The sequence below is a fragment of the Melospiza melodia genome, chromosome 13 (genome assembly GCF_035770615.1).
Source record: "Melospiza melodia melodia isolate bMelMel2 chromosome 13, bMelMel2.pri, whole genome shotgun sequence".
NCBI classification, from domain to species: domain Eukaryota; kingdom Metazoa; phylum Chordata; class Aves; order Passeriformes; family Passerellidae; genus Melospiza; species Melospiza melodia.
Window position 1 is genome coordinate 2946808 of NC_086206.1, and position 26362 is coordinate 2973169.

A 26362-nucleotide genomic window follows, 5' to 3' on the forward strand; every position below is an offset into this window, starting at 1 on the left:
AGGCACCAAAGAGAAAGGTGAGTTCAGCTGTAAAGTGTTCTCTGCAAGTCTTTTTTCTGCTCTTCTTGCCTCAGGCCTTCAGACTAAGCTCCAAGGATTCTTAAAATAAGAACTATCGCACAGCAAATTGTAAAAGTAGAAGCAAATTGTGATGGCAAAGGCAACAGGTGTATTCAATCAATGAGTAAAAGTTAATTTTAATACAAGGTAAGAGTCAGATAGAAACAAGTTGAAATTCTTACCACAGCAGCAATTTCTGCTCCACTTTTATGGTTTAAAGCAGCCAGTACTACAGAGGCAATGAAAAAGAAGAAAGTGCTGAGTCCAGTGTTGACCAGATCCTAAAAAAATAAATTCAGCAGCATTATTAAATGATGATTGTTTGCTTTATCAGAAGCGATGACACAGAAGGCTGGAACAAGAAGTGCGGCAATCCTCTGGTGGCCCAGGTGTCCCAGGGAGGCAGAGGCTGTGCCACAGGAGCAGCAGGAGTGGAGCTGCAGTGCCAGGGCACCGAGCACCCTGCAGCCCTGGCACATGCCCTCGGGGCTGGCAGCACAGGGCTCACCCTGCCCGGCGGGGCTGAGCCAGCCTGGGTGCGCTGCTCACACCCAGCACAGCCCACACACCTGCCAGGAGCCTTCCCACCCCTCCTGCACCCAACAAAACTGCACCTGCTGGGAGTAACAGCTGCCAGCAGGGTAAGAACAGAGGTTTTCACCTATTTATTGCATAAAACTGGTATTTCACACAGACATTTTAGAACACACACACTGCATCATGCTCAGGGAAAACTGCTTTGCTCCAAGCAAAGGAAAACAACTTGCTCCACACAATTCCTGTCACTGGTGTTCAGATGGTGATGCTGCCCTGCCTCACCTCAAACAGGGTCATGAACATGTCACTGGAACCAAAGGAAGCATTCTGAATGGCAGGTGTTTGCACAAGAGTGATTACATCAATACAAGACTGACTGATCAGACTCGAGGGAAAAAATACCCAAAGGTGTAAATAAGAGAAGAAACAAAGTCTAGATTTGTTCAGGACAAGGTGCTCAGTGTGTTATCAGGACACCTTTCACATCTGATGTGTGTGGACCCTGCACTGTCTGCATGCTCCCACTGAACTGGGGAACACCATTCCCAAAAACAAAGCCATCATGAAGGAACAGGTGAGACAAGGGTGCAGGGATCAGGAAAGGACAATTCAGCACAAACATCAAATCTGTGAGAAGTGAATACTACCACAGACAGAAGGGATTGACAGAAAACCTTCAGTTCAAGATTGCTGTGCTACTTACAGCCTTGAGGTAAAGAAAAAACCCAAAAAAACCCACACAAACCCCAAAAAAAAAAAAAAAAAAAAAAACACCAACACAAAACCACAGTGAATATGACAACTCCCACCATATAAAAGCAATCACAACAATCAGAATTTAATGACAATTTGTTCTATTTGACTCTCTTCTCCCACATGCAAGGCAGGCTCACTTCCTGTTACAGCTCCTTCACTTTTTCCATTTTTTTAATAATTATTTTATTATTTTCCCAAAGGGCATCTTGTGAAGTGCAGTGAGAAGCCAGGCTCAGAAGATTTAAGATGTAATTCTAAAGTGACTGCTGTGGGTGTGAGTCCCCAGCTGTGCTCCAGTTCCACAGCACAAGGAGGTTTTGGAGGGAACAGCGCTGTCCAGCCTGCCCCAAACATCTCCTGTCCCAGCCACCAGCACAGAATGCTGCAGACAGGCACTGCAGAAGGTTCTGGCACTGTGCTACTCACAGAACACAATCTATTTTGAGGAACCTTTTCCCACTGGAGGGGAACTCTCACTGTACCTGCAACAGACCCACTGCAGCACTTCCAGCAAGTCCAGTGTAAATATATGTGTGCCACCAAGAATGGGGAAACTACATACTGAGGAGAGGGCAGCCCCTGGATAATTAAAAAACCAGAAATTAATTCAACTCAAGGTCAAGTTGTGTATTTTACTACCAGAGTACATCTGGCACCTACAGGAAGGACCTGCAGAACAGAGACAAATCCCAGAAGAAATAATTCAGAAGAACTTGGTAATTACTGCAGGCAGGCATCTCAAGAGGTGCTGCCATGACCAAAAACAGGGACAAAAATCACTTTGCACTCCTTTGGACTTATGGACATGACAGGTGGTAATCTTATCTTTGCCAGGGACACTGCACCCTGTTCCAGTATCCACATTTTTAAAAGAATGTTGAAAAATTGGACAGGATACAGAGAAGAGCCTCAGAAGTTATTGAAAGGAGGAGAAAATTTCTCACAGTATGAATCAAAAGAACCTAAACTGCTTTGAATATTAAAAAGATTGAGCTGTGTGCACGAAGACTCCAGTGCTCAAACAATTAAAAACACTGGTTGTTTTAAAAGCTTAACATCAGACAGCCAGCAAAACTGACAGCAAAACAAAACCAACAGCTGCCAAGTTAAGGCAGAAGTCGTGTTCAAAATGAAGCTAATTTTAAATGCAGGAGACCTAAGCATCAGAACAAACAGCCAAATATTAAAAGTATTTAATATTCTACCCTTTCACTTCATATAACCCAGGTTATGCTTTTTCAGACACACACACATTCTGTGCTTCCTTAGCACCATAATTAAAGACTACATGGATGGCACATGATGGTCTGTGATTTCTGGGGTCAGATGAACTCATTAATTAATCCTGCTGACCTCTGAGGTTCAGAATTGTCACCCTGGGGACCTTTCCAAAGGAGCTCAGTGTAAGCAAGAGGGCCAACATGGCACATTGATCACCTAGCTCCATGCTGCAAATGGACCTGCAAAATATAAAATCCTGCTGAAATTAAATTTATGATGCCTTTTCTAATGGACTTTGATGTAAGTACAGCAGCAACTTGTCATCATCACTGGCATTTTATTCTAGTTTAATTTTTACAAAGAATATCAAATTCGACACAGAGAATTCAACAATTTAAATCTAAACAAGTGATTCTATCTTGAAGCTCCAATTTATTAATCTTTGCAACTCCATTTTCCCCATTTAGGTCAAACCCTTCTAATGCAATTACAACTGATTCACATTCATATAATGAGGCTGGGTTTTGAAAAAAGGTAAAATGAAAATTATTTTCTACCCTCAGAGTAGACTTTGGAGCGTTAGGAGCAATGACAGCAGTGACGCTGTCACATACACATGTAATGGTAACATCACAGATGGAAACAGCAATGGACTCCTTAATCCAAAATACGGGAGCTACTACTTAGAGCAGAAAGATAAGAAAAGCAAAAAAAACCTCAGTAGTTTTGGGCAAAGTAAGAGGAGAAATAAAAGAAAACAAACTACAGCAAGAAGCAGAGGACACTCCCTAAAATACTGCAAGTTTTTTCCACGTAAGAGAAAATGAATAATCGTGACAATAGGAAGAATAAACTAATTGGAAAAAGATGAGCTGCTTCAAATCTGTCCATGATGGAGCTGAAGCTCTTGCTATTATATTTATAGACAAAGTAAAACCACATCACAGAGGTAGAAGAATTTCTGCTGAAATTACAGCAACCTCATGAGACAGAATGCTGTGCCATAAAATCCTGTGCAGAGCTGCCATCCACAACAGAATCAAATCCCTGAGCTGAATCAAACCCACTCCAGGCTGCTGCTGCTTCCTTTCTCCTTTCCAAAATAATTCAAGTGAACAAATGACTCCTGGTCACTTGCTAGTTTATTTGCAAGGATTCTGCTCAGTCCCAGTGGTCCTGCCAGTCCAGCTGAGAGTTTCCAAGGCCATGGATTTGCTCTCTGTCCCACTCAGGGCAGGACAAGGCAGAGGAGATGTTGTAACTCATGGATGAAGATGGGCTTATGCCAAGAAAAATATTTTATGCTACAAGAGGGCAACGCTTTTGTTCTGGTGTGAAGAGAACAGAAGAATGCTGAAAGCCCCATTCCATGATCCTGTAACCATCCCACACTCTGGTTTCTGAGGGTCCAGGCAGGTTCAGCTCCTGGGTTACAGAGGATGGAAAAGCTGAACTGGTGCTACCAGTGAGAGCTCTGGTAACAGAGGGGCCACTGGCACCAGGGCACTGCTGAGATCTTCCTTCCAGGCTGGGACATCACCAGAGCTGCCTCTGACGCAGCACCCACACATCCTCACCCACAGCTCCCCACAGCCTCACACAAAGCTTTTAGGAATCATTCAATCAAAACTCCTGCCTTTCTGTCCTGTACATCACCCTGCACAAGTGCCCAGGTACTGTTTAAAAGGCAAACTGTGCCACATTGCAGCTGAAACTCGTGTAAACAGAGATACCACCTTTACACTGGTGCCTGCTCTTGTCATTTGCTTTCTGAAATCCAAAAGTTTACATCTTGATGGAGATTCAAGTGGCTAAACTGATGTACTCTGGAAGCAAAGCCTGCACATTTCACCAACCTGACAGAAGTCAGTGCCACAATCAGACACCTGATTTATCTTCCATAGAAGACAGAGCTCAAAGTAACATTTCCTTTTAGTTTTGTTTAGGTTTGCTGGTAGGGGAAACCAGCAAACCTAAACAAAACTAAAGGGAGGGAGGGTGTGGTTATTAATATTTTTTAATTATTATTTTTTAAATTTTTTTTTTACAATGACCTTAATTTTTCCTCCAACCAGTACTTTATTTGCAAGGTTTGGGAACATCTTCCCTTGCTTCTATATGAAGGTGTCAAGTTGAAGGTTACAAACACACCAGTCAGTCCTCTAAACCAAGCACCTCTGGTCAAACTCCCAGAATTTTGTTCTGTTATTAAACACTGTTTGAGTATTTTGCAGTACAATTAAAAATGGAGACATGGTTCATCAAGCAAAAATAAGTGCTAGGTAGAAAGAACCAAATAAACCCTATGAGCATTAATTGCCATCTCTTTTTTCCCTCGTATATTTACAGTTACCTAGGTAAACACAAGATACACATAAGCACTGCTTCCCCAATAGAAGAGCCCATGAATATAAATTTCAGAAAGTTACTGTCACAAAGCAACAGACCACACCTGCAATAACTACCAAAATATATAATGTTTCTTGTATTTAAAACTCGAGGCTGCATTTATTACAGAGTAACATTTACACCTTGCACCAAACCAGAACAGTCCATGAAGAGCCAAGAGAAAATTAATTCTTACAATTGTTGTTAAACACATAAAATGTTCACTTTTATCCTTAACAGGTACTGCTATTTTGAAAGAAGTAAATCTAAAGGTCAAGGATGACTGACTTAATTTTTCATTCAACAGCTAAGGAAAGCAAAATGGTTTTTTCAAAACAAAAGGGGAAAAAATAAATTAAAAATATAAATAAAAATCAAGATTGTCCTGTGAAGGACTTTGAGCTATAGCTTTGTAATTATACTGTGCAAGGCAAAGCAGCACAGGACAGTTTTGTCACTCAGTTTTGTCACATGAAATTTTCTGCCGACTCCTTCCAGTGTCAGCTGCTGTGCTACAGAAGGTTTCACTGCTGCAAAAGCAGAAAAGAAGCAGCTCTGCAGAGATGATGAAATCAGTGTTCAGGCAGCACAGAACTCCCCAGCTGCCCTGTGTGCTCTAACACACACCTGGGTCCCTGTTTGCTCCCTGGGGCTGAGTCCAGTGGAACTCTGATTTTGTGCTGTGCTCAGCTCTGGGCCTCACTTCTGAGCTGGAAAACTGCAGCCACAACTGGACTCCCAAAATACACTCCATAACTCCAGTGAGTGCTCCAAGAAAATAATTTAAAGCAAAAAATCAATGGTCAAAATGTCTTGGAAGATTTTTTTTCCCCTATACACTGACAAACAGCTCATTCTACAGACTGATCATGCAATGATTTACATTGGTACTCAGGTAATCAGGTTTCCCTTGTCACACAAACTTCCATCCAAGGGACACTGCCAAATTCCAGTGTTCCCAGCTCCCTGGCACCACTGAGGTGTCTCCCTGAGCAGGAGAGAGGATCCCAGACCCAGTCACAGCCCAGGGCAGGATCCCAGGGCAGGATCCCAGCCCCAGGAGCAGATCCCAGTGCAGGAATCCCAGCCCCAGGAGCAGATCCCAGTGCAGGATCCCAGCCCCAGGAGCAGATCCCAGGGCAGGATCCCAGCCCCAGGAGCAGATCCCAGGGCAGGAATCCCAGCCCAGTCCCAGTGCAGGATCCCAGCCCAGCCCCAGGACTCCAGCACCTTTCCTGCTCCTGCAGGCTGCCAGCTCACACTCACCCTTTGGATACCAGACCCTCAGGTCTCCCTGTACATCACATGAGATGCAAATCATGAATTTTAGAAAAAAGAAAAAGATAATTTAGGCAAAGACTAAATACAGCAGAATCCATTAGCTCTCTCTGAAAGCAACCCTGCCCTGCCCTGGTGGAGCAGGAGCTGCTGTGCTCCCCATTCCCCTGGGCCACTCCTGTCTCCCTGCAGAATGGGCTCCCTCTGAGCTCTGAGGCACAAAGGAAATGGAAATTTCCACTGACAGGTTCCCCAGCTTTGGCATTTTTGCATATTATTGATAGTGCTGCACAACACAGACAAGGGGCTGTTCTTTCATCTTGCAGGAACAAACCAGCCCCTCTCCAACACACCCAGACAAGGCTCTTCTCTGCCCTCACCTGCTCCCTGTTTCTTGCATGTTCACCTCAGGAAAATATGAAAATGACTGGCAAGTCTCTAATTAGTATTTAAACAAATATCTTTTCCCCAAATGGCTAGAAAGATACATTTTTTAAAAATTTAGCACCTTTGCATATCTGTTAGATCCTAGTCCATACTCATCCACATTTCATTCTAGCCAGGGACAAGGGACATCTGCCAATATCCACAACACATTGGAAAGAATTCTAATTTTAATAAACTTTTAAAGGAAAAAATCCTGTGTTGGACAATAGCAGATGATGGCCAGGTACTTTCTAATACACAGGATCATTTAAAAGCAAATGTTTGCAATGGTTCCTAGGAAGAATTGTTATTTTTAAAGAAGGATTTTTTCCTAAATTTAAGTCAGTTGAATTCCTTCAAGCACTGCAACAGCCTCTTCTTCTCACACAGCTTCTAAAAGCAATGCTTGAGACTTTCCATAAGGGAAATATGCATTATAAAGTCATATATATTTTTAAAAGCATGTATCTTGATGAATTTATACATAAGCAGGGGTGACTTTCTCCTAAGGCACTCAGGGATGTGAAGGACTGTTGTTCAGAAAGCAACTCCTGTAGTAACTCTGTCATATACAGAGGCTGCAAAAGTATAAAAATAACCACCAAAACACAGGGAAGTAATAAATATTGAAAGAGGCAAATAATGTATGAACATACATTTAAATTGTAAAAAATAAAATGCCAAAAAAAGCAAAAGGAAAAAAAAGTCAGCCAGAACCCTACATTCCTAAATTTCTTACTAACTTGGCCAAAGTAATGTCCCACAGGTGTTTTATGAGCAAGCTTTGATCCCTCACTCTGTACTTGCAGGAGCAGAAACAGCTGTAGAATCACAGAATGGTCCCAAACACTCTGAATACTGAAGGTAATCTCCCACTCCTGCCAGAGAAACAGTCCCAACTGTTTGTTAAAATCAAAGAATCATAAATAAAAATTAAAATCTAATCAGATTGCTGAAATGTGTAAGAAACACCGGGAAGCAGGATGGTCTCATCAGTGCAACAAGCCGCCAGCTCAGCTCCCTCCTCACTTGTGGGGAGCCCCGGTGCAAGGACGGGAGCAGCGCCTCATCCCCAGGGCCCAGCTCACAGAAGGAGCCTCGGGAGCTCCAGGCAGACTCCGGCTGCCTCTGGTGTGCCGTGAGAGCTGAGCCAAGCCCTGCAGGGACCCCAGGGCCCTCTGCCTGATCCCCACCTGCTCTCACTGCTCCAGGGCCACCGAGGCTGCAGAGCGCGGACACTGCTCAGAAACTGAAACACTTTATAAAGCAAAACAAAGAAACCCCAAAGCACAACTGACTGGATTTTTAACCCCACCCCTTCCCCAAAACATCTCCCAACAGGTGCTATGCAGGCACAATTGATGCCACCACAAAGGGATCATTTCTGGACAGTTCAGGCACACAACACCTTATCTATCCACCAAGCACTCCTAGAAGGGGTTCATCAACTGACTGTGCAGCCCCAGGGTAGAAGGGCTCACCTCATTCCACATTCCAGTCTCAATTTAACCGAGTCACTTAGGCTGAGAAACTAAGCAAACTGCTACATTAATAAATTACGTTTTAATTTTTTTAAAAAAACACACAGAAGCCTAAAAACCTCTGGGACTCTGACAGTACTTGCAAAATTACTGTTATAACACAGAACACTGGCACAACTGTATCTGTACTGTCCAAAGAAGTTGGTATAAATATTGCCCTTGAAGCTGATGGATCTTTTGCTAGTGACTTAACATGCTGATTTTGTGACCTGTGTTTATGCAACCCAGTCTGAAAGTTTAACTCAGAATACAGCACGAAAATAGAGACATGTACAAAAGGAATGTGCACCACCAGCAGTTCTCTTCCTAAAACTCCTTGTATCTGAGAACAGATTAAGCATTGCCAGTCAATGTTTAATAGTTAGGTGTGTAGGCAATACAAAACACCCAATTTTCACAGAAAGCACTTAATTTATACACTACTGCCCAATGATTATATTAGTCTATGTAAGAAAATATATGTAGCAAATTTGTCCTAATATAAAAAACCCCCAGGTTAAGAGAGAACAACATGCTGCTGTAAATCAGCATCTGTCAAAGTTAAATAACTACAGGCTGCATTTTTATCCACTTCACCCACACAGCATAATTGCTGGCATTAGCAGAAGTTTGTCCTCCCAAAGACAATCTACCAGAACACGATTTTAGTTCTATTAGTGCAGTTTAACTTGCCATATTTCACAGCTCATTCTGCTGACAGCATTCAAAATAAATGTAAGTAAAACGTATACTTTACCCAGCATAAAGAACACTCATACACAATACTAAACAACGGGAGAAAGCAAAGCCCAAAGACCAAACTTGAACCAGATTTGCAGCTATTTTTAACCCAGTGAGGATTCAAAGGAACTTACAGTGAGATTCCAGTTGATCTGGGGTATTCTTGTGTGGAGGCTGAGACTGAACAAAATCAGGAGAGCGCCGGTGACCACGAGAGCGCTGCAGCTGACGAACTCAAAGAAATAAAGGCCCTCGCAGGGGGAGCATTCCATGATGGTCTCTATGCAGATGAACGCCGTCAGCGCCAAAAGCTGCGAAGAAAAACAAGTGGGGAGAAAAAAAATAAATAGATTTGCACATCTTGAAAGCAGCCACAAGTATTCCTGACATTTCCATTGGGAACACGATCGGTTTACGCTCAGGAATGTGTGATTTCAGTTTACAACAGGGCACTGTGCAGGGAGCAAAAACAAAAGCAAAGTAGTGTATGATTTTCTGGATTTGTCCCATTCAACAAAGAACACTTGAGCACTTTTACAAGGATTCTAACATCAAAATGACTAAGACACCCCAAAAAAAGCATGAAACCCTTGCAGGCCACTGGCTTAACATGCAAACAGCACCTCAAACATTTTATTACATTTTTTACTCATTATACACTATTCCAAAACGAGAAGATGGAATACATTTGTCAACCTCAAACACAATTACAGAGTATTAATGTTGTGTGATTTTGAAAGACATGTCAATAAAGATTATTACTTAAAATTCACTACCAATTGAGATCTAAATCGATTCAAAACAGAACGGATTCAGGATTTCTACCACTCTCCAAAAATGCCTGCCTTTTTCACATTTATCATCATCAGTACACTGTATTTCATATAAAAACACATTTTATCATTCCTTTATAGCACAATAAAACAAGCAGCTAAGAGATGAAGGAAAATCCCCTGGTGCTGCAATCACAAATAGGGAACTGGGATAATGACAGGTCACTCTAAATTCAGAGGATGAATTAACACGTGTGCACTCTGATTTCAACAAGAGCTGAATTCACCATTTGGGACAAAACCCTAACACTTGCTGTACTTGAAAATAAAGTTTGCCCAGTGGACAAAACTAAAATATATCCCCCCAGAGGCCAGTACCAGGCAGCAGGGACAGCTGCCACCCCCATGGGACAGCACGGGCACACAGCTCTCACACCAGCCTGAAGCAACTGCATGGATGGTTTGGGGGTTTTTTGTTGTTTTGTTGGGGTTTCTGCATTTTCCAGGACAAGCAAGGAAGGCCTTAAGAATGTTTTGCTTTGGTTTGCAGGACAACCACCCCCATCCACCCACTGACATTTTTTAGAAAGAATTCTCTTCTTGCTGTGCCACAAAATTCTGTGGAGGCTGCAGTAAGCACTTCAATCTGAGGATGAGGAACTAAGGGAGATTCTTTCCTCAGAGCCAAATACTCAACAATCTGAATGTGTTGCACAAACATAAGTTTAGAAGATTGACAGAAGCCAGGATAAAAAACAATTTCTGCTAAATCCTTCTTTGCCAATGTCAGTGTTTTGCAAATGCACCTCCTTCAACACTCTTTATGCTTCATCCATTGGTTTGTCTTTGCCTCCCACAACAAAACTTGCAAAATGAAGAAAGAGGATTTTGAAAGAAGTAACCAAGAAAGCATTTTTGCCACTAACATGAGCAGTAATTCTAAGAAAAGGACAATACCCCTCATGCTCATTTGCCACATACTTCAGAATACAGCAGAAAATGTAAATTTAAAACCAGATTAAAACTCAACCAAACTGCTTTAATAAAAAACTCACACTTGGTTGGAAAGCCTCTCACAGTTCACTTAGCACATGTTCATTAAAGACAGCAGATGCCACACTAATTTCTGTCAGCTAACAGAGCAGGCCAATTCACATCAAACAAATTCTCAATGGATACTCAGTGATTAAACACTTCAGATTTTATCTTTGACATTGAATAGCCTCAGAAAGAAAGATCATGTGTGAAATGGAATAGTCAGAATCAAAGCAGAATCAAAGTCAAGCTATGATTTCAGCAATGACACACATACCAAAAAATTACTGTCCAGACACAGCCTCATTTTAAAGTATTAGCATGTCATGAAGTTCATCTTCTGTGCGAACACAAGCCTCAAAACTGAAGATGACACTGAACGCAATTTTTAAAAAAGCTTTAAAAACCAATCTTTGCTCTTTCAAGAAGGATCAACATCACACATTAATGCTAAATGTTAGCCAGCAAAATTTCTACTTCTAGATTCTCCAATATAATAAAGTTTCTGTTTTTCTTGACACTATTTTTAATGTATTATGGCACTTGTAATCTTTTGTTTTCTTTTAAAAGGTATGGTTCTGCAATATTCTCTAGAAATACTGCAGTACAAGCCCCAAATATTAGGTTAATTTTCGGAAAACATGAACAACTCTGAATTATGCCACCCACATTAGGCTGAAGGAGCCAAAATCTCTGGCACATAAGGTGCTGCACAGGGCACCAATTCTGGTTTTGCTGATAAACTTTGACACTGACTCTTCTCCACACCAGGCAGCATTGCTTCTTCAAGGCCAACACACCCTTCCTGGCCTGCAAAGCTCTAAAGAGACCAAAGAGTTTCCTGCAAGCAGCATTAGAAATTAATTATGTGCTGAAGAGGCACTTGGAGCAATGAACTCAAATAATCCCATGTTATTCACATATTCCCAAGCCCAGAATTAATAAACTCCAGAGCAACTCTATATTTAGATTTCATTTTATCCCTTAAGAAACTATAATATACATTTACCTGTGACACACTTTTATAAGAAAAAACCCTTAGCTGTGTACACTTAGGTGTGACTCAACCCAAAGCATTTCAAATGCAAGTAAAGATGTGCCATCAGTTTAGGATGTTCAGCAGCAGCAGCAGCCTGGGGTGTGCAGCCCAAGTCCACTGATAAATTCACCAGAGAGGCTGAGAAAACCTCAGCTGCTCCCCTGTCTGATGGAGGGAGACAAGAAAAGGACAATAGCCCCATACAAAATGTTTATTTCTATCTCTTTGGTACTTCAGATAGATTACAACTAGATCTGTTAGCATTTTTCTTGCAATAAAAATTTATGTTCCCCTTCTCAAAGTCTGTCCATGCTGCCAGTGCCACAGACATTCCCTCCTGCCACTCCTTTCTCACAGCAAAGCCATGGCAAAACACGAAATCCACATTAATCACTTCATCAGAAACTTCCTTTTTCCTAATCACAATAGAAATCTCAATCCTCAATACAAAATATATTCTCTTTAAAACATCAGGATAATCTTGTCCTCCTACACATTTAGAAACTTGCCTGAAGCATCCTCCCAGCTTGCAGTTACAAGTTATATGAAACTTCAATAAAACACACTTACTATCACTTTCACTGCCATTCACCCAGAAAGGAACCTAACTTTGTTTCCAATAAAACTGCTCAGAACACAAGAAATGAAAGTGAAATACACAAGGTTGATTCCACAGCCCCGTGACTTAGAGATCTTAAAAGTGTTGTGCACATGCTGCCACACGAACCAAAGCTGCTTCTCAAGGGCCAGGGCTCCTCCAGTGAGAGAGGAATCATTTAAAAATCCCACAGCTGCAGCTCCAAGGCTGGCCAAAAAACCCCACCAAACCAGGGGAACAGCACAGTATCAGAGCACAGGTCTTGGCCAACACATACACCGTGACATGTGTCCAACACAGGAGGCAACCCCCACTTTCAAATCACACATGTTTTCATAGTTTGGGGGGGATGACATTTGACATGTTTTTCCACAAGCAGAAGTTTCAAGGCTGGTTTACCAGGGAAAAATGAGAAGTTGAATGTGGTGGAAATCTCCTCTTACATGAATTACTGCTCTCCCCCACAAATAACACAGCTACAGCTTTCTTGGGCCAAGGCAAGAGAGAAAGTTTTCTCTGATGGACAAAACAAACCTTTCCATCTGTTTTTTCTCTGCACCAAGTATTTTGAGAGCTCTCTATTCCACTCTAATTCCTCCAACACTCTAACATTTGTATAGCCCTCTTTTAAATCCTTTGTCTTTTTTTAGCAGTTGCTTTTGGTTTCTCTTCCACTTCCCCTCTTCTTAGAGTAAGTACAGTGAATATTGCATTAAAACTTTGTCATAACAGAAACATCTGCTAATTCTGGATGCTCAGGTCCATGCAGAGCTATCCCAGGCCAGCTGCAGTAAAACACCTTTCTCTGGGGTAGGGATGTGGTGAACAAGGCAGCTCAGCAGGAACGAGCTGGGCTCAGGTGAGCTGAGGAAAGGTGAGGCTCTGCCAGCGTGGGCACTGCAGAGCTGGGCTGCGACAGAGCATCCCTGCCCTGCATCCCCCTCTGCCACCACCACAGCCCACACAAGGAGGAAAAAGCCCCAGGCAAAGGGTTAAACAGGAGATGTGCTCCCCATTTTGTGCTTTCAGCCCTGAATAAAGTGCCAATGGGGCGATTCCTGCACTGAGCCCCCAGAGCAGCTCCAGGAGCCACCACAATTCAGGGCCACCAATTCCTGAGAGAGCCTCTGCTCCCGGGTCCAGCGTCCTTGGAGTCAGCCACGCCAGCCTCCACCAGCACAGCAATCCATCCCAACTGTCCTGCAAAAGGAGAAGGGCCCTTAATGAAGAAATCATCCGCCCCAGGGCTATGTAAATGGCTCATATCTACATCACTTTCCTGGCAACACAGGCACATCAGGCATCAAACACTCTCTTTCCCAAAATCGAGAAGACCTGCTGTGACAGGTACCAACGCTGCAAAAGAACTTTTTCGGAGGTTGCTAATGGTTTCTTTTTCCTGTCAGAATATGTTGTGCTATATTTTTGAGGAAAATAATCAAAGAACTTTGCACGAAAAATAAAAAAATGACAGCTCTGCAATGAAAACAAAGTAAAAAATGAGTTTTCCTGTTTATCTAAAACACTACCACAGAAAGCCTTATTGTGTGGTTAAATGACATAATTACGCATGATTTCCAAAAAACCACAAAATGGTCAGCATTTTTTCTGCTTGAAAAATACCCACAGAATTTTAGAAAGAATGTCACACTAGCATGACATTTTTACATCCAGACTGTTTAAATTAATGGTACAGCAGAATTCACATGCACAAAATAGGGAGGAATATATTGCTTTTACACCGCTCAAAGTATCTGAAGACTTTGAACTTTCTGGAATTAAAATCTAGATTTATTGTTCTCATTTCCTTGGCCCAGCAGCCCCAACTTTATGCATGAAACGAAGTGGGTCTCATTCCTTGCAAAGCACATGCATTCCCCACATCTGAAACAGCTGGCACAGATATGAATATTTGGGATCACACGGCTCAAACGCAGTCCTGCTCCTCCAGCAGGAAACCATCTTTCACCCTAAGCAAAAAATGACTGATTTCCCTCCTGCTCTGCATCCTCAAGGCTCCATGGAAAGTGTTATTAACTCTGGTAAGAGGCTTCAAGGGGCCTTAAATCACAAAGGAGCATTAAAATTTCCCTGCAAGACAGAAAGTTTAGGAAAACAACACTTACCAGAAAGGGAAGCTTAAGCACCACCAGTGATTCAGCACTCTAAAACTAAATTGTGCTCTGAAGGCACAAACAACCAAACCAAGCCAGAGAAATTCAACCAGGCCTCCCAATTCACCTCTGATCTGGTTTTGCTGGTGATGGTAGAAATAAAAGCAGCAAATATGAGTTTCAGATCATCACTGCACCTCTAGTGTTGTACACAGTGCTGCAAAGTTTTCATTATTTCTCAGTTCACTTTTGGCTGTAATGTGGAAAAACTCCAGTGCAATAAATTTGTGGAATCTTTACTAAATCAGCTGATCTTCTGCCACCTCCAGCAGTTTTCTATAACCCTAAGATTCAGCTACTGCAGACTTCCCCTTCTCAGTGCAGGCAGAGGACCAATTCTAAATACCGAACATATTGTTGAGACCTGAAACATTTTGGTGGTGTATTAGGAGAAAGGGTCATATTTTAGAGTGAGGGTAATCAACACCCAAAATCAACAACAGAATGATGGTTTTTCCAAAGCATTTGTGACATCAAAATGAAGGCTTATTCTAAAAAAAAATGAATTGAACTACAGTGAACAGAAGAAATTCTCAACTGGCTAAACCAGAAATGCATCAATTCTTAAAGTGAACTTAATCATAGAATCTAGAACAAAAAAAGCTACAGACATGATGTGGTGACTTATTTCCTGCTAACTGCATTAGTACAGAGTTTTGTTATTGCTTGGACACACTTATACAACAAACATTCTTATCTGCTAGATAAATGCAAAACCAATTCCAGCTCAAGTACCATTAAACACACAGCAGGTTTTGACAGATAAAACAAATATAGTTCTTCCTAAGAAAACAAAAGCAATGAACCCCCCCGCAAGTCTGATTTAGATGCATTTTAGGTTTTATCCAACAAGCTGTTGACCAAACCAACCACTGAACAGCATCTGAAGCCAAGGCACACTGCACGGAGGTTTTTGTTTTAGGCACATGACATTTCCCCACTGAAATCTGAATGAGATTCAAATAAACCTTCCAGATTAGACAAAAACGAATGTAGTGCCACCTGTCCCATAAACAAAAGCCCATTAACAGTTTTTTAGCAACCCCACCCTACAGGAAGGTTCACTTGAAGACCATAGGGAGAGCCATGCTTTAAACAAAGCCAAACATAACTGGTTTCTCCCACCAATTCCTCTCCACAGGAACCTGTGCTTCCAGTCCCCAGAAACTAAAATCCTTGTGTAGCACAAATCAAAATATTTTCATAAGCAACAGGTCCTTCAAGACAATAATTAACAAAATCTCAACACACAGTCTCACATTTTTAACTTTCCCATTCATATTCTGCATGAATCACTTTATTCCTGAACAACCCAGCAAAGTGAACAACTCATAAATGGAAAGGTTTATTTTGTATTTACAGTACATGAATTGTGCCAATGGCCACAGTGAGTGTCATCAAACAGAGAAACTAAAGGAGGTAGATGGTTCTTTATTTACCTGTTTTTCGATACCAGAGGCTCAATTTTCCCCTTCACTGTCTCGTGCTCACTCTGGCAGCACCTACAAGCAGATTTTTCAGCCATTCTAGGTCCCAAGCCCCACAGCTGGTCTGTCAGTGATGCTCCTGGTGCCAGGCAGGGCAGGCTGCTCAAGGCAGGTGCAGCTCCCAATTCTGCTCAGTGCCCCTGCCTGCCCCGGGGCAGAGAGGGACCCCAGCCCGGGGAGCTCTGCACACCAACCAACCCCTGCAGCCTCACAACAGGGCTCCGGGTGCTGATAACAACCATAACTAAGCACTCACACAACAGCCAGGGGAAGTTCTTCAACAGCAGCATTGCCCAGCGAGGTTTCTTCAAGTCTAATTTTATCACAATCCGACCAGCATTTGCATATCGTGTTCTTCAACAAGACAGGCAAAAATAGGTCAAAGAAACCATCATACATTTCTTTGGTGCCACGGTGAATGTAATTCTGTATGCACTGAGTCATCTGCATCTTCCTCAGCCACTGCCAGCTGCAAGTAGTGGGGGCAGAAGGAAGAATAAAATATTTTCCCATTAGTCCCATTTGCTGCTTTAGTCCTACTCATGCAGGTTTTACCACAATAGTTACACAAAGTAAAAACTGGCTACAGGTAAAATGGAGACTAAATCCAGCTGAACTGCTCTGTTAGCATGCCTCACTTTCAGGCACCAAAGCAGGGAAATAAAACCTTCCTTAAAAATCCCTGCCAAACCCTGTCAGTGTCACAGACTAATTTAATAGTTAGTGCCACTGAAGCCAGCAGAGTCCCCAGTTTTGTACCAGCACTCATGAGCTGGCAGTAACACCCGTGTGGGTCACTCGGTGCAGAGCATCTCTGCTCTAAATATCACTGTGCTTAACAAAAGGTTTCCTCTGCTCTCAGGAGGCCCCTCCAGTGCAGCCCCCACCTCTCCCTGCCCCGTGCCCCCTCCATCCACTTCTGGCACCTTCCATTGAGTCAGGCTGTAAGGACGCAGAGCTTATCACAGCTTTGCCATTTAAACAAAATGTGCAGATAAAACTGCCCTGCTCCTGTCTCAGGGCTGCACACACACACACACACACACTGCTGGAATACAGCACATCACTGACATCCTACTTGTGTGATTCTTAAATAAAGTACAAATAATCCCTATTGCCTCACCCATGAGGATTCTCTGTACAGCTCTTAAAAAAGAAAAAATCAATACTTCTGAACTGGCTTCATGCTCCCATCCATGTTCACAGGCCAGCCTGTGCTGGAAACCTGTCCAGTCAAAACAATATTAAAACACAGTAAATATGGAAACAAATAGATAAACTAAGTAATTTATTAGTTTTAAGAAGGTATAATTATAAAATTTGTCAAGTATTGGGTCTGCACAGCCTCTAGTTTAACTAGCCTGTTTGGCTATTTTAAAAAGTGGAAGTTCTGTTTCATCACTATCAGAATCTCTCTGTATCCTTTAAAATCCCGTTTAATCCCAACTATGAGTAACCATCAAACATCCCACAAATACTAAGACAAGAAAGGAATTTTAATGAGAATTTTAATCTTGACTGTTTAGTCAAGAACTTAAAGCAGTCCTAGGGAATCCACTGCAGTTCCTTGGGTTTGTTTTTGCTGAAAGGAAATGGTGCAAAATGTCCCTGCAATCCCAAGGCTCCCGAGGCTGTAACCCCACGGCCCCCGTGGATGCCATGCCTTAAAAGGCAAAAAGAGCCCGGACACCCTGGGGAAGGAGAACACTCACACAGGAGATGGGGCCAGGACACACAGAGCCCTGCCAGCCGCACCGGAACGTGCTGGACAGACAGACTGACAGACTGACAGACAGACAGACACAGGGGCAGCACAGACTGACATGGGGGCCAGGACACACAGAGCCCTGCCAGCCGCACCGGAACGTGCTGGACAGACAGACTGACTGACACAGGGGCAGCATAGACTGACACAGTGGGTGCAGGACAGACAGACGGACTGACAGACACAGGGGGTGTAGGACAGACAGACACAGGGGGTGCAGGACAGACAGACAGACAGACTGACACAGGGGCAGCATAGACTGACAGACACAGGGGGGCAGGACAGACAGACACGGGGGTGCAGGACAGACGGACACAGGGGGTGCAGGACAGACGGACACAGGGGGTGCAGGACAGACGGACACAGGGGGTGCAGGACAGACGGACACAGGGTATAGGACAGACAGACACAGGGGGTGCTGGACAGACTGACACAGGAGTGCAGGACAGACAGACACAGGGGGTGCTGGACAGACAGGTTGCAGGACAGACAGACAGACACTGGGGTGCAGGACGGACTGACACAGGGGTGCTGGACAAACAGGTTGCAGGACAGACTGACACAGGGGTGCAGGACAGACAGACACAGGGGTGCAGGACAGACAGACAGACGGGTGCAGGACAGACAGACACGGGGGTGCAGGACAGACAGACACAGGGGTGCAGGACAGACAGACAGACGGGTGCAGGACAGACAGACACTGGGGTGCAGGACAGACAGACACTGGGGTGCAGGACAGACAGACAGACACAGGGGGCAGCACAGACAGACAGACGGGTGCAGGACAGACAGACACTGGGGTGCAGGACAGACAGGTTGCAGGACAGACAGACAGACAGACACTGGGGTGCAGGACAGACTGACACAGCTGCACCACAGCAATTCCAAATGTTACTAATTACAGCAGCACCTCTGCTTCAAATATCACCCTGCTTACAAAAGGTTTCCTCTACATTAGATAAAAGTTTCTAAGCATTAAATGCAACAATTAGTTTCTTTCAGAAGAGCTTGCCATCAAACTAATTAAGCTAATTAATCTACTCACGACATTCAAGTGGCAGTATCAGTCTCTAGCACGAAAGTCATTTCTAGCATGAAAATAATTTCCTGAGACAGAAGTTACTACAGATTTTTAAAGACTTGGAGAACTTAAGCATTTAATAATATTCACAACCATGCTCGTTGCTTTCTTGCCACAAGTACTCCAGTTCAAAAATGTACAAAAGTACAGAAAATTCCTAATATGGAAATGGCTGTAGTCAATTCATAAAATAATTTGGAAAAAAAGGGCCAGACCTGTTTTGAGCAATGCTGTATCAGTGGCAGATGTGCAGCATTTGGAAATGCCCTGGGTGAGCCTCAGTGACAGCCACAGCAGAAGCACAGGACATGTTCCTGCTCCTTCTCCTGTTCCTGCTGGGCTTTCAGGCTCTCCTGAATGAAGCCAACATCCCCAGCCAGGTCAGCTCACTGCAGATATGAGCTAAAGGAAATTTAAAGACATGCAAGCATCACCACCTGAATGTCAAGTTACACATTACCAGAAGTTTAACTGGATGCTGGAACGCTTGTCTGGGTGAAAATGCATCATATTCTTCCACAAGTTAAAGCATTACACGGCAGAGCCTTAATTACAGCTCATTAGACACCGCAGCCAGGAATGTGACACTCTGAGTTGCAGTTCCCAGTTCAATCTGCACACAGGGACATTAAACCATCAGAGGATCTGTGCCCACCCGAGCCCCCTCTGTGGGCTGTGAGTGGCCTCTCACTCTGGGGAGGGCTACACCAGCTCCAGGACCTCTCTGCCCATTGCCAGCAATATTTCTGACCCAGCTGTTCTCTACTCATGGCCAGGTGTTCTCACACCTATTCCACAGCAGGTTGATGTTGTCCAGCTTTTGCTTCCCTCCTCCCATAGCCTGGAGTTGATGGCACAAGTTCCAGGGAAACCTAAACATCACTTCCACGTTCTGGAAGCAACTATTCAATTCATCTGAGAATTAGGTGACTTTAAAAAAAAAAAAAAAAAAAAAAAAAGAATGTATTCTTAATTGCAGGTCTAGTAAGTGGTGACTTTAGCACTACAGAACAACAGCAGCTGACCCATTGGTAAGATGATGCCCTGGAGTGGCTGCCTAGAACAGGGGCTGGACAAGGCTAAGAGAATAAAAGTAGGTTTTTATTAAAGACCTTCAAAAGGCACATTTTGGGCAGTCAAAAGCCTCTGGGAGGGGAGGGGCTACACCCAAGATGGACAATGGAGTTTTTCAGAGAATTGTAAAGTTTGGTCCATTCACACATCAGGGGTTAATCCTCCAATTGCAGCTTCAGGTAATGAAGTGATATTCCCCCAGTTTCCTCCCTTCCAAATCACTTTTGTTTGTACTTTTCAGGGCCTGAGGCTGCAGGGTGTCCCTGAGTTTCAGGCCTAAAGGAATGGTTTTGTCTGATCAAAACATGAAGAGAGTTAACGAACACTCTATATGGAGTTTAAACACTAATGCAATACAGGATTTGAAAAATATAAAAGCTAAAATCCTGAGGCATCAAGATGTCTCTTCACTGTGCATTTAGTTTTCTTTGTATACAAAATTTCAGTACAAAATTATTTGTCAAGGTCCTGAAGCAAGAAGGATTTTGATGAAATGCAACTTTGAGCACAGAATGATGGTGGCTACTGGAAAGTGTGCAAGTTGATTTTGCAAAACAATGCACTAACTCTCACCACAAGTAACAGATTCCTCCAACACCGATTATGTTACAACCTCTTAAATTTCTAGTCCTTGTCTTTCTTATCTCAAGATGGTAACTAAATCACTAGGGAGCCTCATCAACAAAAGATATCACCAGAAACATTACAAGAAGTAAAGATAGCTTTCCAATTATTAATACCATGAGAACTGCATTAGTGTAGTGCATCTATTACTATTGCACTGGTTCATTATGGAAGGGAAAAAATACAGCATACTTGGTACAGACATAGTAGGAATTTCTTCAGAAATCGGAATTTAAAAACTATCCACCATCTTAAGAGGGAAATTAGCAGGAATTTGGAGTTTACTGGCAGGAAGATATGCCATGGCCAGATGGTAGTTATGAGACACCATGAAAGAAACCAAAACACATTCACCTTTCTGTGGGAAGACAGACACAGTGATTTCTTTAGTTGTTCACAGAAACAATAAAATGCAAAGCTAAACAGAATTATCTTACTATTCTTCCACAGTAAATATTAGGATAAAAATGCCACCACACACCAATGCAGATCCACAACATTTAAAGATAAATCGTTTTGAAGAAAAGCCAAGAGTTTCAGAGGCACTGAAGAAGACACCTGAAAACCATTTCTAAGCATATTTGTGCATTACGAATTTGCTCCTGTCAATATGAGGTAACAGCCTTTTTCTAAGAGCAAATACCAGAGATCACCACGTGGGAAGGTGTGGTACCCCACATCTTCTGAACCAGCAGCTACAAACGCCACCGAAAACCAAAGCTCAGCACATGCTGAATTAACACCCACTGACAGAAACCCAAACTCCAGCACAGGCAGTGCCAAAGCCATCTCCCTTCACTCACACTGAGCCAGGGAAGCTCCCTGACTGCAGGTGGCAGCTCCCTGCTCCAGCCACCCATTCCCACCAGGAATCACACCCAGAGCACGGCGGGGCCAAAGGAGCAGCCAAGTCTCACAGGCCTCAGATGGGACACGTCACACACAGGGGGGAGCTGGGGGCTCCATCCAATCCTCCCCTCCAGCTGAGATGCTGGGCTCCAGACACAAGAAGAAAGCAGTAACTAAATATGAGATTAATGAACACCTCAGAATAGCTTTCAGCCAGATTCCAATAGTCAGCAATTAGCTTATTCCTTGGAACATGAATGTTATTACCTTAATTTTCCAATATAATTAACAATAAGAATTCTCAACAGTCTTATTACCCGTGTAGGCACGCATTCCTGACTTTTAAATTTTGTTTTCTTCATCTCAACAGAACCTGACAGCCCTGAGCTCCACTGTAGTCCTGGCCTCTGCAACCCATTTCTGAATCTGGAAATGTATAATGACAGCAAGCCACAAAACAACTTTTTTTCAACGCACAGCTACTCTCCACCAATGAAGACAGAACTTTTTATTCTGAAAACTATGAACATCTGAACTGCTATTCCCAGCAGATTTCATTTAGCTCAAACTGCTGCCTCCCCTGGCAATATCAAATGCTACAGACAAGAAGACAAGAGCAAGAAAGCAGTGAGACTTCCCAGGGCACTCATCAGCATCTCCAGCTCAGAGACCTCCCAAGCAGAAATATTATCTTCTTTAAAAGGAATCTCTGATGGATTTCTGTAGCATTTGGAACAAGAATGTCTGGGGCTGTCTGAGCCACAGAAGCCATCACCAGCCACCAGAAATGCCATCCACCCTCCCAGCCAGCACATGCTGAGGGGTTTCTGCTCCGGCTGCTCTGTGGTCCCAGGTGGAGCATTCCTATCTGCTGCCCACGGGAACTGACCAGGCACAGCTCCTCACACCCAGCTGCTGAGGGTGATGCATGTTACCTTAAATCAGGCGCCTGTGCAAACCCGGCAGGGCTACAGCGAGAGCCAACCAGGTTTCCAACAGGATCCTGCCTGGTTTTCCTTCCCTTCAAGCCTATGCACAGCCCACCCCCAAAAACACCGAGCAGCAAAGGGCAGCCACGACCAGCCACGGGAATCTCAGTAGGAAATGTGTCTATGCCCAGCCTTAATGACAGTAAGGTAACTGAAGGTGCAGAATTACAATAACCAAGGAAAAATAATAATAATAATAATGCATTTGGAAAAGCTGAAAACTAAAATGAAGAGGCAGGGAAAAAAGCAGACAGTCTCATCTAAAATGAAAGTATTTCCAGCAAAGAGGAGGTACCTCCCAACCAGCTGATCTGCTTGGCATGACAGAATGGGCCCCTCCTGACTCCCCACACTAAACATCTCTTTTCAGCAAGCACACTCATGAGAGACTGTCCTTAGGAGATTCAAGGGAATGGGGAGAAAGTGCTGAAATAAAACGAATCATTTGAGGACATCCATAGCAAAGTTTTCCAGTGATACCCATTTCATCATCGTACAGCAGTCTCTGTGGGAAGTATTAAAGCCCTCAAAAGCATGAGAAACAAATTCATGCCAGAAAGAAACGAGAATAAACTCTAAAGAACATTCCTGCTCTGCTCTCCAAGGACGGCCACCTCTCACTCCTTCCATGAGAAAAGGTACTGCTCCTTTTAAATGCCAGGAGGTCAATGGAGACAACCTCTCCAAAGGAAAAACATTTCTTTGGTTAGCACACAAATGCACTGGGCTGTCCCTGACGTCCCTTCCGAGATCAAAGTCCCATCAGAACAAAACCAAAAGCACAAAGCAAACATGAAGGCTGCAAGCTGCCTTTAAGTACTCTCCCCTTTATTTCCCTTCGTGCCCTTTGTGTGTCGCTTCCCCCCTGCCTGGGGACACCCTCAGGCGTCAGGAGCCCTGACACTCCTTGTCTGACCCGGTCCAACACTCCCCACCCTCCTCCAAGCTGCAGGAGCCCACGGCTGCAGCCCCAGTGTGGATGGATGCTCCCTCACAGATCCTGGCACACACACAGCTATTGCAACAGAAATACACAGACACAGCTAAAGGCTTCCTTTCTGAAACGCTCACCTGCCTGGCAATAGCATTGTCAGAATCAGGGAAGTCGTTTCCACGCTAAGCTGTTCCACATGGGCCCTTTCCCTTGCTCCCTCACTGCTATTACTGACCACTGCCCATAAAGAGGAGATGGAACCCCTAAATTGTAGTTTGCCAGTCTGCAACCAAATCTAAACTTAGCAAAAACCAAAACAAGGCTGAGAAATAAGCTGCACAATAACACACATGAAACATCATCATAACCCGTTACATTGGTGTCCCTCCAAAGGACACTTTGGGCATACTGTCTTGAAATATTAATGAGTTAAAACTATTGTCCCCTCTAGCAGCACTTACATTACTCCATATGCCTACAATGTCATCATGGTTTACCCCCTTGCAACAACCCCTTTATGTGAATCCATAAAGATAAATCTACAACAAATTAACAGAGCCTTACACCTATTTTAAGTGATGTGGGGTTTTCCCTGTTCCCTCTGTTTTTGACAGTCAAAAATGGGCATTTGGAAGCAGGGCCATGCAAGTCACAAAGAGCAGCAGTTTTCCTTCCCTCAGCACCACAGAGCAGTTTGTGGGAAGCCCTTCAACCAAAGATTAGAACAAGCAGCAGCAATGTTTGCCTCGAGCTGATATTTTGCCTGTCAATCACAAATGTATTTTAAGATAAATCCTGATGCTAAATGAAGCACATGCATTGTAATCTTTCCTGTAACATTCTTTTTTACTATAATACACTTAGAGACTTCTATCTTAACCAATACTTGCATTTTTCCTTTCTGTAATATTTATTTGAGTGCCAGGAGTTCCTTCTTGTTTTTAAGAGATAGAGTTCTACACCACAGACTTTGTTACGTTTTGGTTCCTACAGTATTTTTGTAAAGGCATTATTGAATATTGTAATTGCAATAATTATACTTGGCAAATAAGCAACCTAAGTACAGAGTGGAATGTGCTCTCTCTCCTTTCTTTTCCAACACTGCTCAGTTTTCCATTGGTTTGCAAATGTCAGAAGTCTGCTCTTCCATTACCATGAATGAGGAGTTTTTCTGAGTACAAGTACCCGGGCTGAGGTGGTGCACAGCCTTCCACCCTACACTAACCAACCTTATTTCTATTTAACTGCTGCCCCTCTGCATTCATACACCCCTGGGAACCACGTGCAATAGCTCAGATCATTCTTGTGAAATTGGCACAAAGCACAGCTCAGCTCCTCTCTAAACACTGCTCTGCAAGTATCAATGTCCCCAGGGACGAACTGAGAGCAGCAGTGTCTCTGTGTCTTGGTCCAGGGACAAGGAAACCTCTCTAACCCCAGCAGAGCGTGGTTTTCCCCCATCTTTCTTTACATGACTTAAAAACTTACGAGGTGTACTCCAAGCATCTTTGGAATTTGTTCCAAGCAAGTCAGATTTAATAACAAAGGATTCGGTTACAATCAGTAATTAGTCATTTTAATGACAAGTTTTTAACAAGACTTGCCATGGTTATTAGCGTGCTGCCGAAAGGATCTGCAGTAGGAACTGAAACAAAAATCCCGAGGGCGGATTATTTCAGCGTATCAGGCAGCACCAGCCCAGGATTTCCACCACATGGACAGCTTTTAACAGCTCGAAGACAGGTAGATGTTGCAGAGCGATGACAGATCCCTTGGCTGCAGTCCTGAACACACACACACCGCACACCCTGCTGGTCCCTGGTGTTCTACTGGGCTCACACGCTCACTGCTACCACTCGCAGAGCACATCTCCCCTGCGCCGAGGAGATGAGATGGAAACAAATCACACTTCCAAAGCCTGGATTGTACTGGGCATTCATAAAAAATGAACTCATCACCAGAGTCCTCTATAAACCTGTGTGCAGCTGAAGCCAGGATAGTTCCAATGTGTTTTTCATGAAACCTGTATGTGCAAGTTTTGCCTTGTACTAACCAGCAGTGGTTTTAAATGCCAAAGTTATAAATACGAAATATTAAAATGTTTCTAGCATCACACTTCTCAAAGAACTTGTTTAAGTTACAAGAATTTGCAGCACCCTGTAAGAAATTACTTTAAAATCTCTTTCAAGGTGATTATCATTTGCATAAAGCACCTCTTTTCCTAAGATCCTGAAAAACACATTTGTTGATTTGAAAAACATAAATATCATAGTGAAATGGAAAACAGATCAGATGAAGGCACTGGCAGCAAAGAAACTGCTGAAATGCTTCGGTGTTTATTACGTGTTTCACTGCTGGGGTGGTCCGAGCCTTGCACGGGCTCCATCAAACTGAACCAGCCCAGGTGTCCAAAGTACACGAACGAACCCAGCTCACGCTTAATTTCCCAATACAAAACCTCACGTTTGGTGTTCGGGGTTTGTTTAAAGGTTTCTTTCTTTTTACTCGGTGCACTTAGGAGACCTTCGGCCCGCTAAGGGCAAAGCAGGCGAGCGAGGGCTCTGCGAGCTCCGCACCCAGCTCCCAGGGCGGAACGGCGGAGCCTGCCCCGGGCCCCGGGCCGCAGGGAGCGGGGTCGGAAGGCGCGGTGCTGGCACGGAGCCGCCGTGCCGCGCTGTGCCGGCCCCGCAGCGGCTCTCTGGGCACACGGCCCCGGTGGATCGCGCTCCCGCGGCCCCGGCAGCGCCGCACGGCCCGGCCGGGCCCGCCCCTCACACCGCCCGGCTCCCCGCCGCGGTACTCACCACCTCGGCCAGCTTCAGCCTGCCCAAGGTGCCCCGCAGGTAGTCCAGGTCGCAGCGCAGGCCGCCCAGCCCGCGGCGCTGGCTGACGGGCTCCGTGGTGGGCTGGTAGGGGCTGCTGGCCGCCGAGATCATGGAGGCGCTGGACGCCTCGCCGTCGAAGCCTTCCAGGTCATCGCCGTTCCTCATGGTGCCGGTGCTGCCGGTGCCGC

At 44.0% G+C, this 26362-nt stretch overlaps 1 protein-coding gene across 1 annotated transcript in view; it reads right to left on the reverse strand.

The window, feature by feature from the left end:
* The window catches only part of CMTM4 (CKLF like MARVEL transmembrane domain containing 4), a 35124-nt gene extending 8762 nt beyond the window's left edge, over window positions 1-26362 (reverse strand). Inside the window, exons 1-3 of the mRNA XM_063167607.1 lie at window positions 26154-26362; window positions 9062-9238; window positions 243-341 (exon numbers count right to left, since the gene is read on the reverse strand). Coding sequence (XP_063023677.1) covers window positions 243-341; window positions 9062-9238; window positions 26154-26339 — 462 coding nt within the window. The 5' untranslated portion in view covers window positions 26340-26362. The remainder of the gene's footprint in view (window positions 1-242; window positions 342-9061; window positions 9239-26153) is intronic.